Here is a 16,464-nt window from a genome sequence, read left to right as displayed (position 1 = left end):
TTATATTTCCCATGCCTATGGCTGTTACATGTTATGTTCATAATAATAGATTAGAATGTTGAGTTCTACTTTTAGATTGAATTTGAACCATTGGAATTAAACACGTAGAAGCACTCCACGGCACTCGTTGACTCGCTCATTTAGTCTAACAAGTATGTACTGCAGGAACACTGTTAATATGTCACTTCTCTGAACAAACTTCAGTTTCTTTTCACACACGGTACCTATGTATCTTTTGCACTGATTGTTCACAAGACAGTTATGCATATTCTATAACATAGGGATCTAACACTTTCACGTAATGAACTCCATGAGTTGCCGGAATAGGTGCAAGATGTTCAAGTTGTTTTTCGAGATACTTCTTTCCTTCGTCTATCTCAATCTGTGCTACCCCCTGAACAATAATTTGGATGTTTTTATTGCTCACAATGTTACAAAATTCTGTAGCGCTTTGTATCTTCTTCCTCGATTTCGCAGCCATCCATGTCATCCTTTTTACTTGGCCTCCAATCCCATCACGGCCCCTTTGCCATGATATGACTGAAAGAAGTTCTATTCTATGTTAAATCCAAATATGCGAGCAAGCAATGTCACATTTCTCAATGTATAGGCATACTTCTGCTTAAAATGACTCGCTGCTCCATCTGAAAATATTTTTACCACCTCAATGTTCGGAAGAATCGCCGAAATTTCCGAAAACACTTTTCGTAGACAAACATCCACTGCATATTTGTCATGTGCTACATAATCTGACACTAATGCAGAGGATTTCTTCTGAACTTCCCTGTCACCTTCCTGTTTAAACCAGGCAATAGTAGTAAATATTGAGACCTGCTTATTGCTCCATTGAGCTGCCTGAATCTCATTTTGCTCTTTGCAGGTATAATTACTGCACACTTAATACCAGTTCACGTGTAACTTCACCAAGGCCTTCCAAGCAACTAAGTACGCTGTGAGAATGAACAGCATAACAGCTGAGAGCGCGACATGTCAGTCACTCACAATGCCGCTGCGGGAAACGAAATCACTTTAGAAAAAAATGTTCTAATACTTTTTATTGGTCATGTAGTAATAACGCAGAATACCAAAGGAAATTTTAATCTGTCAATTATTGTGCTGTGTGGAAGAGTTTTTGTATGTTTATTGTGACGGACTGACCGTAACTTACAGTACAAATAATTATAATGATTTTAAGTTATTTAGGATCTTAGGATACTTCAACTAATTTCATATTTACTTCAAGGAAAGACCAAAATATAGTATACAAAAAAGACGGCTCGAAATAAAACAAATTTACATGTCCAAATTGTGACACGAAAAATAAGTATCTTTACGTCTTTTTTTTAAGTGTTTGGAATATGACAAGATCTGCAGCAAGTTATAGACTAAAAGAAAGAGTTTTTGAAACATTATCTTACGAAATAAGGCAATTTAAAGTATAAAGAAACATATTTCATCAACAAAAATAGTCCTACATCAATTTCAAGAACTTCACCTCAGTATGACATTTTCATGGAATTGCTCAAGATTCATCCGGCTAAATAGCCTCTCAACCTCTGCATTTGACAATGCATAAGGATAAGGAAATAAAATGCCAGTTCAGCTAGCTCTCTGGAGGAATGACCACCAATGCATCACTGAAAATCGCAACTTAAAATTTGTAATGAACCATAATGAGATTTAAAATTAAAAAAAAAAAAACTAATATTTCTAATCCTTTGGAAATTGAAATAACACTCACCTCTGCCCAGAAGCGTGTAGCGTTGGAAACATTTTTCCAATTCCCAAAGTTAATTTTCCACCATTGTATCTCAGCAACTGTTGCCGAGCAACAGAAAAACACTCGCTACTCTTTTTGTGTTTAACTCTATCAGCACGGGTAGTTAAATCTTAATATTTTGCATTCAATATCACCTTACACCATTTACACCGAGCTTTCGAACTATCACCGGCAACTTCTTCCACCCAGTTTTTCAACACTATGTTTTTTCCACACATCTCTAAATGTTTGTACGGATGGAGTTTTACGCGGCATCGTTGAATTATATATATATATATATATATATATATATATATATATATATATATATCCAAAATTGAATTAAGTAGATCAAGAATATTCTGGACACTTCGGAAATAATCAAATCACAGTCGGTTCGAAATCTGATTTCACATCGAGCTGGAGACGTGCCTGGCAACAATGAGTTTGGTTTTAAGTATGTCTGTGTTATATGAACTATAATGCGAAATGAAAAATTAAAGAATAATTCAGTTCATTATCTATTCTCTTTATGATTAAAAACATCAATTCATTTACAAAAACAATACATACATTAGATTAAGAGTTTAACAAATGCGGCATACCTTATTTGTACAACAGCAATGGATGAGCCAGGAAATGGACGTGGTTGCACCAAATCGAGTTAACATAAAACGTTGATATTTTACACGTTCGCACAATGAGAAAGTGTGATAATACAAAACTAAACTCTGGATTATGATTAACTAACATTGTTGTCCGCAAGTAGATATAACATCTTTACAGAAAAAAAACTTAAAAATATCTCCTTCTGCTAGAATCATAAAAAAAGCCAAATAAATAGCTAGCCGCTGACGGTAAAATTATGTAGCTGACCACAGTCCTGAAAACACCAGATTTAGCTACAAAATCGCTGACTTGGCAACACTGCGCACGAGGGCAGCTAGATAAGCATTCGGGTATGTTCGTGCCAGTGACGTCAAACCCCGCGTAATATGTACAGGTCAACTCGGTCCCACACAGCTTTCCATTAGCGTCCATAGAGGAGTGGCTCTGTCTAAAGTGGCTAGGAAATCTGAAAACTATGCGTTACGAGAAATTTTGGAAAAAGATTATTCGTTTACAGAGAGTAGAATTAATAAGGATGAGATAAAGGAATTTTTAGACAGTCTTTAAGCACGCAGTACCAGAGCTTATTGATGAGGAATGCATACAAGATTTAGTCTTTATTAGTCATATCATTGCGCATCTGAATTGTCTTAGCCAAAAGTCTACAAGGGAAAGATAGCTTAATAACTGACATATATGATAGAATCAAAGCTTTTATCAGGAGGCTGACGTTAATGGAAGCCCAGCTGAAACTCGGGAACGTTAAAAGGTTATCTGGTTTAACAGAACAGCAACATCTTAGATGCAGTGAAATTTTGAAAGATCTTAGAATATCATTTGAGCCTAGATTCAAGGAGTTTCATCTTTTTAAAAAGGATTTTGAATTGTTTACAACTCCATTTTCGATCAGACACTCGAAGTTCCTGAAAAGGTACAAGTTGAAGTTATAGATGTGCAATGTAATACCCTTTTGAAAAAAAAAAAGCTTTCACTCTATACAAATCTTAGTTTTACAATCTTTTGGGTCGCTATAATTTCCCCCTTTCAAGAAAAGCGGTCATTAAAATCATAGCCATGTTTGGTTCCACTTACGTGTGTGAAAGATTCTTCTCTTTAATAAAAGTGGTTAAGACACCACACAGATCCCGCATTAAACAGAGGAAACTCGTTTCCACACTGCGCTTTATGTCGTCACAAAAGCTGACACCATGCATAGAGAGCATTCTTGGACGGAAGAAAGTTTAGAATTCCGAAAATGTTGCTCCTGACGTTTAATAGATTTAATCGTAGGAAAATTACGATTTCATTTTATTCAAATAGATTTGAGGACATTATTTCTTTTTCATATATATATATATATATATATATATATATATATATATATATATATATATATATACACACACACACATATACTGTACATAACATAGAGGCCTACACATAATATATAATATTATAAGAATGAAAAAGACATAATGTCCTCCAATATATGTGTGTGTGTGTTCATTTATATAATTTTGTATAGTTGATTAGCTTTCGTCATTTTTAATATTTCACACTTTTAATTTTAATTTGGAGGCTCTTTAACATGACTTTACAATGTACAACCAAGTTATTTTATCATTCCCAAATATGAATGAATACACATATATGGAAAACATCCATTCAGAAAGCTTACTCTTATTTTCCTCACGTAGAGACCACTCACAGTGTCACACGACTACGGATTATGTACGTGCCTAACGTGAAATATAATACGTTAATGTTATGACTGAATCAAAGGTGATGTGAGTGTAGGTCTTACCACAGAAGCGTTACAAGCAGCGCTTCAAGGTTACATCATTCAACGATCGGGTTCGTTCGGTTTCGCAGTGACTAATGACGCTTTGCCCAGTGCAGTTTTAACCTTGAGACCGCGGGATTAGAATAAAAGCTGAGTCATGATGGAATGAGTGCTGTCGGTTAATTCTAAGAATAGGACCTCTGTAGGATTACCAACATTATATAATGGTATTTTAAGACAATTCAGTGTTTTCCAAGGCTGGGAAATAGGCTATTTGTATAATGTTTCTTAGCTAATAGTGATGGTTAGTATAGGCCGGAAAAAATATTTAGTTACTTGGAAATTATTTAGAGTTCCAGCCTGGACTTTATAGAGTTTTTTTTAAGGCAAATATGAAATATTTGAGATATTTAAATTTTAACATTGACAAGTTAGGCGAAAATCTCTCATTTTTTAACAATTCAAATATTAATTCGGTATAGTCTCCCAGAATGGTGGTACAGATAGCGATGTGAGAGTAAGAATAAAGAAGGCAAGATATGCCTTTGGGCTGCTAAAGCCTATATGGAAGAGTGCTGCCTATACAATAAATACTAAACTGAGAATTTTTAACACAAATGTAAAATCCGTGCTTTTATATGGCTGTGAAACCTGGAAAATAACTAAAACTATTATCAATCAACTACAAGTTTTTATTAATAGATGTTTGAGAAACATATTAAAAATATTCTGGCCGGTCCAGACATCCAACGAAAACCTATGGTTAAAAACTAAACAAAAACCAGTTGAATTTGAAATTCGGCATAGGAAGTGGGGATGGCTGGGACATACACTTCGCCGACCTCCAGATGACCCCGCCAGGAAGGCATTGGATTGGAATCCGCAGGGCAGCAGAGGAATTGGCAGACCCAAGATAACATGGAAACGAACTGTTCTCACAGAAGCAAAAACGATGGGGAAGACATGGAGTGAGATTAAGGCGTTGGCCAGGAATAGAGTCAGATGGAGAAGCTTTCTGAGAGCCCTATGTTCCACGCAGGAATGATGGGAATATTGATTGATTGAAATATTAATTATAAATAAGTATTTAACGGAGATATTTAATATTTTACAATATTAAATAAAACCACAAAAATCTTGAAATCTGCAAAGTACCATGACTATCCGAGAGGGTCGAGTTGTGGCCTGTGTTAATTGACATGGAGTGACTCCTTGAGATAGTTTAGGTTTTCTTTGGGCTAGTTGAGTGTGTTTTTGGGTTATTTTAGTTTTCTTTGGCTTGCTTCAGTTTTACGTGACTTCCTTTAGTTTTACTTGGCTTGCTGTAGTTTTACTTGGCTTGTTTTAGTTTTATTTGGCTTGTTTTAGTTTTACTTGGCTTGCTATAGTTTTCAGCAAAACTTACAACCTTTTCCCTGAACTAGATAATGAGCCAAGTGAAAGTAACTAACCTAATCGTTTGCACAGCAGGTGAGTGCGTAGTGCGTACAATAACGGCTCAAATCATTTTTACGGATTTTGAATTTACCCATTTCATTTTTTGTGGATCAGGAAGTGACTGTTGACTAGAATTTAAATTTCTATCTAACCGTTATTATTATTCTCTCTATTTCTTTTAAATATTTGCATATCTTACAAAATCTTTATTAAGTTATGTTTTTAACTGTAATGTGTTCATGTTTACATGTTCTATACTAGAAAAATACAGATTATATATTTTATAATGAGGATGCGGAAGTGATTGTTGACTCACACGACTCTGAAAACCCCGTGATAATGACACCCACACTTCAGCTGGTGCGGGCAGACTGAACTGGTGACACATGTGAGTTGTTAACACCTTCAATTATCACACTGGGCACTGTTACAGCTGTGCAAAGTTGTCATATACACAATTAAATTTTTAAACTTATTCCGTATAGGCCTAACAGCTAATCATTCATTCCATTGGTCTATTTAAAAATATAAATAATATGAAGAATCATAATATATTTTGTCCCAGATTGTGGGATGATTCTACAATACGAGTAATGTGAACAGTGCAATATTAATTATGTTCATAATGAATTCAATGGAGCTTACTACCGATGTATTTGCAGAATCTTTGATTTCGTCTATTGAGACCAAACTTTTTTTTAGTTGGTTGTTTAATGACGCTGTATCAACTACTATGTTATTTAGCGTCGATGGGATTAGTGATAGCGATATGGTATTTGATGAGATGAGGCTGAGGATTCACCATATATTACCTGACATTCGCCTTACGGTTGCCTTGAGCTATATTGATCGTTATACAAAGGCCAAACATATTGCCAATTGCATTCTTTTGAACGAAATGACAAAGAAGAATCTGATGGCGTTACGTCAATGCGAGGAAGTAGTATTCTCTGGCCAACATTTAACTTACGCTAGTAATAATTCACAGATCTAAATAATTATCATACATATTCGAAACTATAAGTCGAGTGCCATTCTTCAGGCCTTGCGAACCATTAAAATTTCTGAGTAACATCACAACAGAACCTTCTTTCAATTGTAAAATATGAAGCGGCAACCCACACGTGCTTCTACATATTACATACAGTGTTCTGCCAAATGACAGGTATTTCACTGCAAACCCAGTATTCTCCAGTCTTTCCTATTTTCTGCCTTTCTCTTAGTTCCGCATGTTATCCATATGTCTTAATGTCATTTATTATCTGATATCTTCTTCTGCCCCGAACTCTACATAATCCATGTAATTTGTAACTGTGACCATTGTTTTGTATTATCCTTTTACTATTGTTTATTGGTTATAAAACATGTACAGTAACTAGTTACTAACTATAACCCTAATATTCTTTCGGGTAAAATAGGGTTTTAAACTCTAGATAAAAAATCCACTCATACCTAAACTTTCTAGGCATTCTGTTGGAAACTACAAATGCTCGCTTTCATCTTCAGTAATTAAATTATTTACACTGATGAAACTCCTCGATGCTCTTTTAAAAAAGTATAAAACTATGCTAATGATTTTGTTAGTGTTCACTTTTAGTGCTTAATTAGCTATTTTTGAAAAAAAAAAAAAGATATCTTTCAGTGTGGCTACTTCATTTCAGTATGTATACCTTGCGGAAATTATAGAGTAAATCGACCAAGTCTGGTTTTTCGTAATCAATTACTAATTTGTAGTAAGAAGTTGGCAAAGTCACGTTCCTTTGGCTTCGCTGGCATATTTTTAACCAAATTCAAATATTCTGAATATTGGCCACAAAGGAGAGAACCGTACAGAATTTTGGACAATGACTGCTTTCGATCAGTGAGGCATAACAGGCAATATCTGCCTGAAATCTCCTCCCAAAACTATAACGTTGCTGCCAAATGACACATTATTATTTATTATATCCTTGAACGACGATTTGTACACATTAACGCATGCATATTAGCTATAGATGCTTCATTCCAGATCATTAGCTTTGCTTAACGAATATGAGAAGCCTCTTTGTCTCACATAATGGGTGATTAGTGATTAGAAATTGTGCACCGCCATCTCTCCTATATTTGTTTTTTTGAAAGATGGGACATGACAGTTAAGCGGCTGAGCTTGGAACTACAGTGACATGTTGCCAATATGGACTACCACGCTGCCAGCTGATGGAATGTAGCAATTGTTGTTAAGGTGGCTGACGTTAAAACATTCACTGACAGTTGACGCGAAGGTAAGAAAACAATACAAAAACGACAGAGAATCAAAGACGAAACGTACCAATACTAACATTGTATGCACAATATATGTCGCCAATAAAGCAATTAAGTACTCGCCATGTGCGACATGTAAGTTTGGCAACTCAACCGTTGTTACCATAGCAACAGGCCTACCACGCTATGTGACATTCAGTTGTTTTTCCGAGCGCAAAGCTCCTGTCATGTCCCATCTTTAAAAAAAAAAAAAACAAGTATAGTCCCGAGGTAGAAAGTTTACATTAAATTTCTGACCCTGCCGGGAATCGAATCCGAGTCGACTAGTCTGGAAGCAGACACGCTACCACACAAGTGTATTGTTATACACGACATTATGTAGTGATTATTAGTCAGGAATTTACACACGCCTTATAAACGAGCTATTCGCTGTGTAAGTTAAACGTCCGTATAAGAGTTTTTATTAATAAGACGTAAATATGTAGATATGTAAGTAAGGTATGTAGATATCTAAATATGCAGATGTAGGAAAATATATGCCATTAAGATATATGGATTATATGTGAAGATAAGAGAAACGCAGAAAATAGGAAAGATTGGAGAATGCTGGGTTTGCAGTGAAAGATCTGACTTTGGACAGAACACTATGTATGTAAACATATATATATATATATATATATATATATATAAATTCAGCTACACAATATTAGGCAAATGCAAATAACAACTTGTACTATGCATAAGTAGTGTATGTAGTTGTAGCCTCCTAGAACTGTTCGTGCAGACGTCCAATAGTCCGCCGGTGCATTCACGTCTTTGTACAGTATGACCGTCTGCTCATGCCACACGACCAACATCTACTATGTTACAGCAAATGTACTGTGCCATTAATCTTACGTCCACGGGCCGAAACCGCCAGGCCTGGTCATTAAATGATAAACCGACCCAACCCCTCGCCACACTACGGATTCCTCTCCAACCATCAAATCCGTATTCTATACCGCAGGTGGTGCTAGACCTGCCCTTGGGCAGAACACTATGAATGAATTGAGAGCGAAATTAAATGTCAGTTTTAGTTTTTGGATATAATCTCAAAATACACGAATACAAAGTTATTTTACGTTCTATCATCTCCTTACTGTGAATAATGAAACTAGTTTTTTTTTTAAATTAGGCCTACCATAAAGTTGTTATGGGATAGTTGCTGTCAAAAAATGAAGCCGGTTTTTTAGATTTACCATAAGATTATCAGCGAAATGGTTGATTTTGCTTTGCGAAATTTGATTCAATAATTGTAGATACGGGTAAGGTGGGGTTACTTGAGACATCGGGGATATTTGAGCCAAATCAGGTGTTTAGATGTTTTCGTTTCTGTAATTTTTGTAATTTTTTAATTCAAATTTTGGAATTAAAGAAAAGAAAATTATGTGTGCATATTATCTCAGTGAATTATAGAATATAGCTAAAGATAATAAACTACATATATACTGTACCCAAATCTATAAAATGTTATCATTTAAGGTTTTATTAACTCAAGTAACCTCATATGAAGTTTAACTTGCACCACATAGCATTTTTAAATGGGTGGCTCAAGTATACCCATTTCCTGGGTAACTTGAGCTACTAATAAAACAATAAATAAATACATAACATTAGTGACAATGCAATAAAGCTGCTTGCCTATGGTTTGTATGTCGCAAGATTCAACATATAGGAGAGCAATGAAAGTTTCTCAAGGTATACGTTTTTTGTAGGAGTTAATGAAACTTTCTGAGGTGGTTCAAGTATCCCCAGTTTACGGTACTCTAAATTGCAAGTCTACGTCAACATTAAATTTACTTCTAATATTTCCACCCTGTTAAAGCAAAAGGTCGTATCTACAAAAATTGTCTTAGAATTAGGATGTTTATGTGTTTGTGTAGCATACAGGCAGTTTTTGTAGATATTTTAAATTTGAGTTAAACTTCAGTTGTAACTTTCTGGCTTAGTAATAGGAATCAAAACGTTTCCTTTAAGCACATACACATCTTAACTCAAAAACACAATTTTTGTAGATACGACCTTTGCTTTAATGGGGCAGATTTGTTCAAGAAGACTAGAGAAAAAATGTACTCTCGTAGAAGTATGTTGATGCAAATTGTATTAAGTTTTGTATTGCAGTTTGGAAAATATTGGGTTATATGGGTGGTGCATGCAACCAAGATTGGAACAGGGACGTTGTAGGAAATACGATTTTTTTAGCTAAAATCAGAAGATAATTCTTATAAATCCAACAGCCCTAGGCAAACTACTGTATTATTTGTGACCAAGTAGAGATTTTTCATCCAATTGCTTTCTTCATTGCAGAAAGGATAATACTCTCTTAATTTTAATGCAACTCGATGAAGATTTTTTTTTATACTTTCAAAGATATCGGACGAGGGTTCATCATTTTGTTGCTAGGAAATCACTGAGAGTGGGAAATTAATCTAATTTTCGATTAATAACTTAGCAAGATCAGAATTTTAATTTATTTATCGTTGCTTCAGTCTTATCCCGAACGATGAATACAGTCTGTTAAGGTTGTATCCTGAAGATTAGAATTTTAAAAGAGAACTAAAAATATCGGATAGATGCGCAAGACTTACAAGCCAAGGGAAGTTAACAAGCAAACTTATTCCTGCTAAACTCTGTGTCTCAAGAGTCTAAGGCCCGATTGTATTAACCATTTAATCTTAGATCAGAGGTTAAATTGATCCTTGTTTCAGCTGAACTTGGAATTTTGTGTTGTATAAAGTCTAATCTGAGATTAATTTGTCTCAAACTAAAGTCTACTTTGACTGAAGAAATTTCTCCGATTAAGTTAGATGATCCAAGTTCAGTTATTTCTTTTCTGTTTGAAATATACGAGTGACAGATTGTGCAAATAAAATATCCAGTATTATTAATATTAATAGATATGTTAGGTACATTTATATATATTTCTTTCAATTTCTTGCCTTAATACACAAACATTCTTATATTTTATAAGGCTCTATCGTGTTCAGCAGTATCAAATAACATAACCTATAATTATATTATGTTTATAACAACCATTAATTATTAATGGATATGATAGCTACATTCATAAATGTTCAATTAACTGTATTACTAAACGAAAATTGTCGTTTTATAAAGCTTTATTATGTTTAGCAGTATCAAACACCATAACATGATAACAATTTGGTGAACAGTCAACCTTCTTCTTATTGTCCGCCATTATTTACATTGCAAAAAAAACCAGTGTCTCCAACAGAGTGTAATACGGAAAGTCGCGAAAAAGTAGTTGTAAATCCGCTAGATTTCTCATTATCAACAAAGAAAGATTAAATTTTGTCACTATGGGGTGCTAAAAAGGTCACTAAATCCCTATTTAAGCAATATAAAAGTTAAAAGAAATTGTTGTTGAAAATGAGTTAAAATCGCTAGATTGGCAACACTGAACAAACCTGTATAACATGGTCCGCGCATCACGTATTTGACCTGTTTATGCGATGTTGCCAAATCCTTTTCACGTGAACTTAGATTGCATTTGAACCAAGGTAATTTGATCGCAGAAAAGTTTTATACAATAGAAGAAGTGTCTGAACTCGGTTTACTTTTCGATCTTCGATTAAAGTTGATCTTTAGTCAGGGAGTTTTATACAATTGGGCCTAAGATAATCAAAAAGTATTCCAGCAAGCTGGTAAAAATCACAGAACGTGCTAAAGTTAAGCTTCGTTAAAATACCGTTTGAAAACACCTTGGTTCCGCTAGAGGTCTGCACGGACCGAAATTCTTAAACCCGGTCCGGCCGACCCGATCTGAACCAGACCCGAACCCGACTCGAAAATCGAGATTAGCTTATAATTATCACCCCGGCCCGACCCGAAACCCGAAGACTAGCACGTAAAGCAGAGGCCAGGGACTACAAGGGTCAGGAACAGCTTTGACGGATATCATTCCAGTTGGTTGGAGCATGGCAAAGAGTAATCTACCAGGTAAAACAAATAATCAATGCTCTGTGTTTAAGAAAGAGTGAAAAGGAGACAAATGCCGTTACGAATACGAAGTCGAACTAAACAATAACTTACCATACCGGTATTCTACTGTTCGGGATGATGCCGGGTGGACATCTACTCGTGCATGTATTAAAATCTTCGTATTATTTTTTTAATTAGTGTATAATTCGCGGAAAAAATTATTTGCATTTCTTTAAGGCCCAAGCCCGGCCCGAACCCGACAAACGAAAGTGAATTTCAACCCGAGCTCGGCTTGACCAGAGCCCGTCCAGAGCTCTAGGTTCCGCGGACTCCTTCCAAATCACTCGCTGACCCCTGGGCCCTGCGGATCATAGGTAGAGATCGCTGGCTTAATAAATTTTAATTTATTCTCCCTTTTGTTTTTGTAAATAATTTGAAGAAATATGCGTGATATTAACCTAAACGGAACTATAATCCCGTTTCAAATTGCTATTCTGAATTCGAAAAGATAAAATGTATACGACAGATCACATTATCTTAGATTAGAACAGGAAGGAAAGGACGCTATATTGAAAGTTCTTCATACGTCAATTTTTTTTTTTATAAAATCAGTTACTGTGGTCAGTTATTCAACTGTGGACGAAGATTGCATAAGAGTTACGAGCTTGTCATCGTGTTGTGAAATCTCATTCATCTCCAAGGTTGATTGCGTCACGTGACAGTCTGTCTCCGTAAGATAACGTTCCCAATGCAGATAAAGAGGTTCAATACGTTAGCAGTTCGGACTTATTGAAGTTAGTAATAGCGAATTGCTTGTTCGATGTTGTTTGTGACCATAAAGTACAATTTTGCGTGAAATAGGGAAACAAGATTACGTATTGGCTCCGAGCTGTCAGTGATTTTCGTAAAAGACCACATTAATTCTGGACGTGTGAGACTGAAGAATTTTTGTTTAAATAGCGTTCGGTAAAATACCGTATTCAAGAAAATAAATATTTCATGTTTAGTTGCTAGGTAAAAAATCTACAAAATTTATATTAAAGAACTTCAAAGTAATTTTAGTTTTAATAGCGAATTTATGATAAATTAATTTAGGGGCGCGGATTTCCATGACCTGAAAGTTAGTACTGCAACATAGGCTAATAGTTCAAGATCAGTAAATATTTCCTCTATCTCAATAGAATCTCCATTGTCACTGGCTACTTTGTTACGGTCTGGTGAACATTAACTCCAAAATCTATTTACTAATTCTTTGACAGTAAACGTGAACAAAACGGAGATTAGTTTCCTATGTTTGGGGTCATGTAAAAAGCTTGGTTCACACTTCTGAGGTCAACACACTTCAGCAATTTCGGTTTCGGATTGGACATGACTTTCAGAAAATAAGGAATTATCGAAGACTACCTTAGAGAGGATTCGCAACTCACTACAGAGAAGAGCTCAACGTTGTTTTCAGATGCATGAACAGAATTCTGAACACCTGCGCTAGGTAGAATTCAGTTAGGGATGTCTGCACATCTGCTTATAGACAGCGAGGAATCATAATAAAAAATGTGTATTATCTCGACAACAGTTAATTTGCGGACCAATATCTATTGGAGTTTTTTTTTTTTTTTTTTTTTTTGCTTGGGTTAGTTTGTACTCTTCATCTGTAAATTATTGACCATTACTTTCGAAACATCCTGTATGATAATTTATTTTCTAATTTACCAGAGTATAGTTACAAACAAGAAAGTTACCAAATATGTTTGCGAAATAGTGCTATTGATTATTACAAAATGCATTGAAGAATCAATACACAGATGCAAATCTACGGCTCTAGGGTAGCACAGCACAAAAAGTAGCGGATTGCATGCTGCTTTTGGCTTACGCATGAATACGACGTGCAGCTTTCGCAGCTGCTGTAGAAAAGATGCGCAGCAAAACTAGAGACGTGTCACCGTACCTTAGTGTTTCCCTATACGACCAGAAGCATTATCGATGTTAATCGATGGATGCCTTGCGGCGAGACTCGCAAACATCTGAGGGAAAGCCCTTATACCAGTCGTAGGTCGGCTACTGTCTTCACACTACGAGTTGGCGCGTGGAGTGGATAGGCGGGACGGGGAACTTTACTGTGCTCCAACTACGAGAAAGTCTTTCCGGAATGAAACGCAGGGGGGTGATGCTGTGAATGAATGTTGATATCATAAGATCACACACGTGGATACTCGTTTCTCTATTGGCTAGCTCTCACAGCACAAACAATAACATTGACAGACACATGTTTATACTACCCTAGTTACAAAATTAGATCACTGTTAATCTCCTGGTCTTTTAATCTCTCCATACATATGCAGGAGAGCGCATGGTCTTTAAACTGACGTTATAACGATAATATCATCTATCTACTTCGCTCCAATAGATGACGCAATAGTAAGCACATTCCTTTCACGGTTGATCTCCTGGTTGGAGAACAGTACGCTACACTCTGACCTGAAAACGTCAGTTCACTTAACGTGCTACAGGGGAACAAAGTCAGACATGAAAAATTCCAGGTGTCAACAAAACATTTTTTTCTTTGCAGTCTTTCATTTCTTTCCTTACACGCTGTACCGTTCTTGTCGATGCATTACAATACTTTTCTACCCTTGCTGTAGATTTCGTAAGAGAAAGGCTAAGATATTGTTCTTTTTCATCACAACATTTTATCACATTTGCAATAATATTTCTTTCTCCGCTATGGATTGTCAATTCTTGTTTCCTCTTTGTCGACATATTTACAATTAATAAACAAAAACTGCTATGTAAGCCTAAACTACAACTATACAATAATAAAAACTCCACTGACTACATATTATCATCAACTATACTAACACCAGGAAAACGATAATTAAAGCTCTACTACTATCTTACAAAGATTTGCGGTATAGGCTATTGAAGCCATTCGTCCTGTTGAAACTAATAAAACACAAGTAAGTGGCATAGCACACGCATACAGAGACAGTCTGTAACCAAGCAGAGGATGTGAAAATTACATTTCTCCTGTTTCAGTCCTTTTTTGTTACTCGTATTTTGTCTATGATTCAGATCCATACAGTATTTCTGAAATGACCATTGTTTTATAAGATTTTAAAGTTGTGTCGGGTCTGACCTTCCTTATTATAATCCGTGGTCTATTTTATTGTATATACTAATTTTATTTCCTTGTTACGTTGCTATCTACAAATAACTTGATAGTTAAATTTTGGAGAAGCGGGAAAAACATGACGGGTAAATTTATTTGGTGCCCTCACGTCAGAAATAGTGTTTTTTTTTTTTTGTTTTACATGCCGTAAGTAGGCCTACTGTATATGCCTATGGCGGGAGTCTGTCAGCGCCAGGCAATGCTCAATGCTAAGAAATTTGTATCATTGTCAAAATGCCTCCATCCATGCCCGATGTGAATCCTAGAAAGGTTAACGTTCGGCACTGAGAATGAAGAAAACCCGCGAAACAAATGTAGTCACATACCAAGCACTGAAAAATGTGGCCTATTTCTCTACCTGGTCTTCCCGTTATTTCCAGAATTACCCTGCGAATATACGATAATCACCTTATTTAAATCGTGGACAAACCACTCTACCATTTACTTTTAATAGATGAAATATGAAACAGTCTTCGTACTTTGAAGAAGACTAGATGGTCACGAACGATTAATTTCACATCATGTTAATTATTAAAATAGCTGTTTTGTAAAATGTACAGGGAGATCCAATTATAAGTCGAGAGTTAGAGATTTCGGATATTTGCGGCAAAACTGTCTTATGAATGTATCGTGTAACACGTTTTACAGAATTATTATTTTGAAAATAAGTTTCTTCTAGAAAAAGTTTCTGTTATAAAGAATCATTGCTTTAGAACGACAGACACTCGTGCGATCACACGCTGTTCGCCATAAGGGTGACTGAGCTTATGCGGGAGGAGGTGATGGAAGTGCCGACAGACTACGCATCATTGTGCGCTGTGGTCGCTCTCAAATTATGATTGGATCTCTGTGTACAATGAGAAAGTAGGTACAATTTATATTACACTGTTTATTTCAGTGTCCCTGGTCTACAACATGGAGGTTAAAGCTCCTAGCTGGCTTGATGCAGAGCTACTACAAACAGCTCTGAAATCTGCAAGTGATGCAGATCTGAAAGTGATTTCCTTCGAAGTGAAGAATGCAGCAGCTGCCGGCGAACACTACTCGAGCGACATTTTCAGAGTGACAGTCTACTACACTCAAGGAGATATTGCAAAGACTACATCACTTGTCATGAAAGTGAACAAACACTTCGACAGTTTAGATAAGGTACAAAATATATCACAATTTAAAAGTATTCGGTTACGTACAAAGTTGTACCTCAATATTAGGCTTGTCATATGAACAACAACCCATTCCGAAAGGTGGTGCAGTTGTGTAACATGCAACATTTTGCCATGCATAACATTGTAAAGCAGATTTCACATTTGCAGCAATATTTAGTGCAGCCAATCTAGACACTGAGGTTTCATAGCGCAAGCTGATTGACCTCATATATTTGTTACGCTATATGCTTCATCAACCACGGGTTCTTTATCTCAAAATATTTATTTTATCTTCTTCTGCTTGTATCATTTTGACACCTTTTACCTAAGGCAGTGGTCGTCA

At 35.8% G+C, this 16,464-nt stretch overlaps 1 protein-coding gene across 3 annotated transcripts in view; it reads left to right on the top strand.

Moving 5' to 3' along the window:
• LOC138705939 (uncharacterized oxidoreductase dhs-27-like) overlaps window positions 1–16,464 on the top strand; it is a 32,648-nt gene that overhangs the window by 8,326 nt on the left and 7,858 nt on the right. Inside the window, exons 1-2 of one of the 3 annotated variants that reach the window (XM_069834742.1) lie at window positions 12,679–12,824; window positions 15,875–16,125. The exons of 1 other annotated variant lie outside the window; for it this stretch is intronic. In XM_069834742.1, coding sequence (XP_069690843.1) covers window positions 15,892–16,125 — 234 coding nt within the window. In that variant the 5' untranslated portion in view covers window positions 12,679–12,824; window positions 15,875–15,891. Of the gene's footprint in view, window positions 1–12,678; window positions 12,825–15,874; window positions 16,126–16,464 lie in introns of those variants that run through there. One more of the 3 variants, XM_069834741.1, reaches the window with a different exon arrangement.

Source organism: Periplaneta americana, chromosome 9, assembly GCF_040183065.1.
Source record: "Periplaneta americana isolate PAMFEO1 chromosome 9, P.americana_PAMFEO1_priV1, whole genome shotgun sequence".
Classification (NCBI taxonomy): domain Eukaryota; kingdom Metazoa; phylum Arthropoda; class Insecta; order Blattodea; family Blattidae; genus Periplaneta; species Periplaneta americana.
This window is presented reverse-complemented; position numbering and strand designations above follow the sequence as displayed.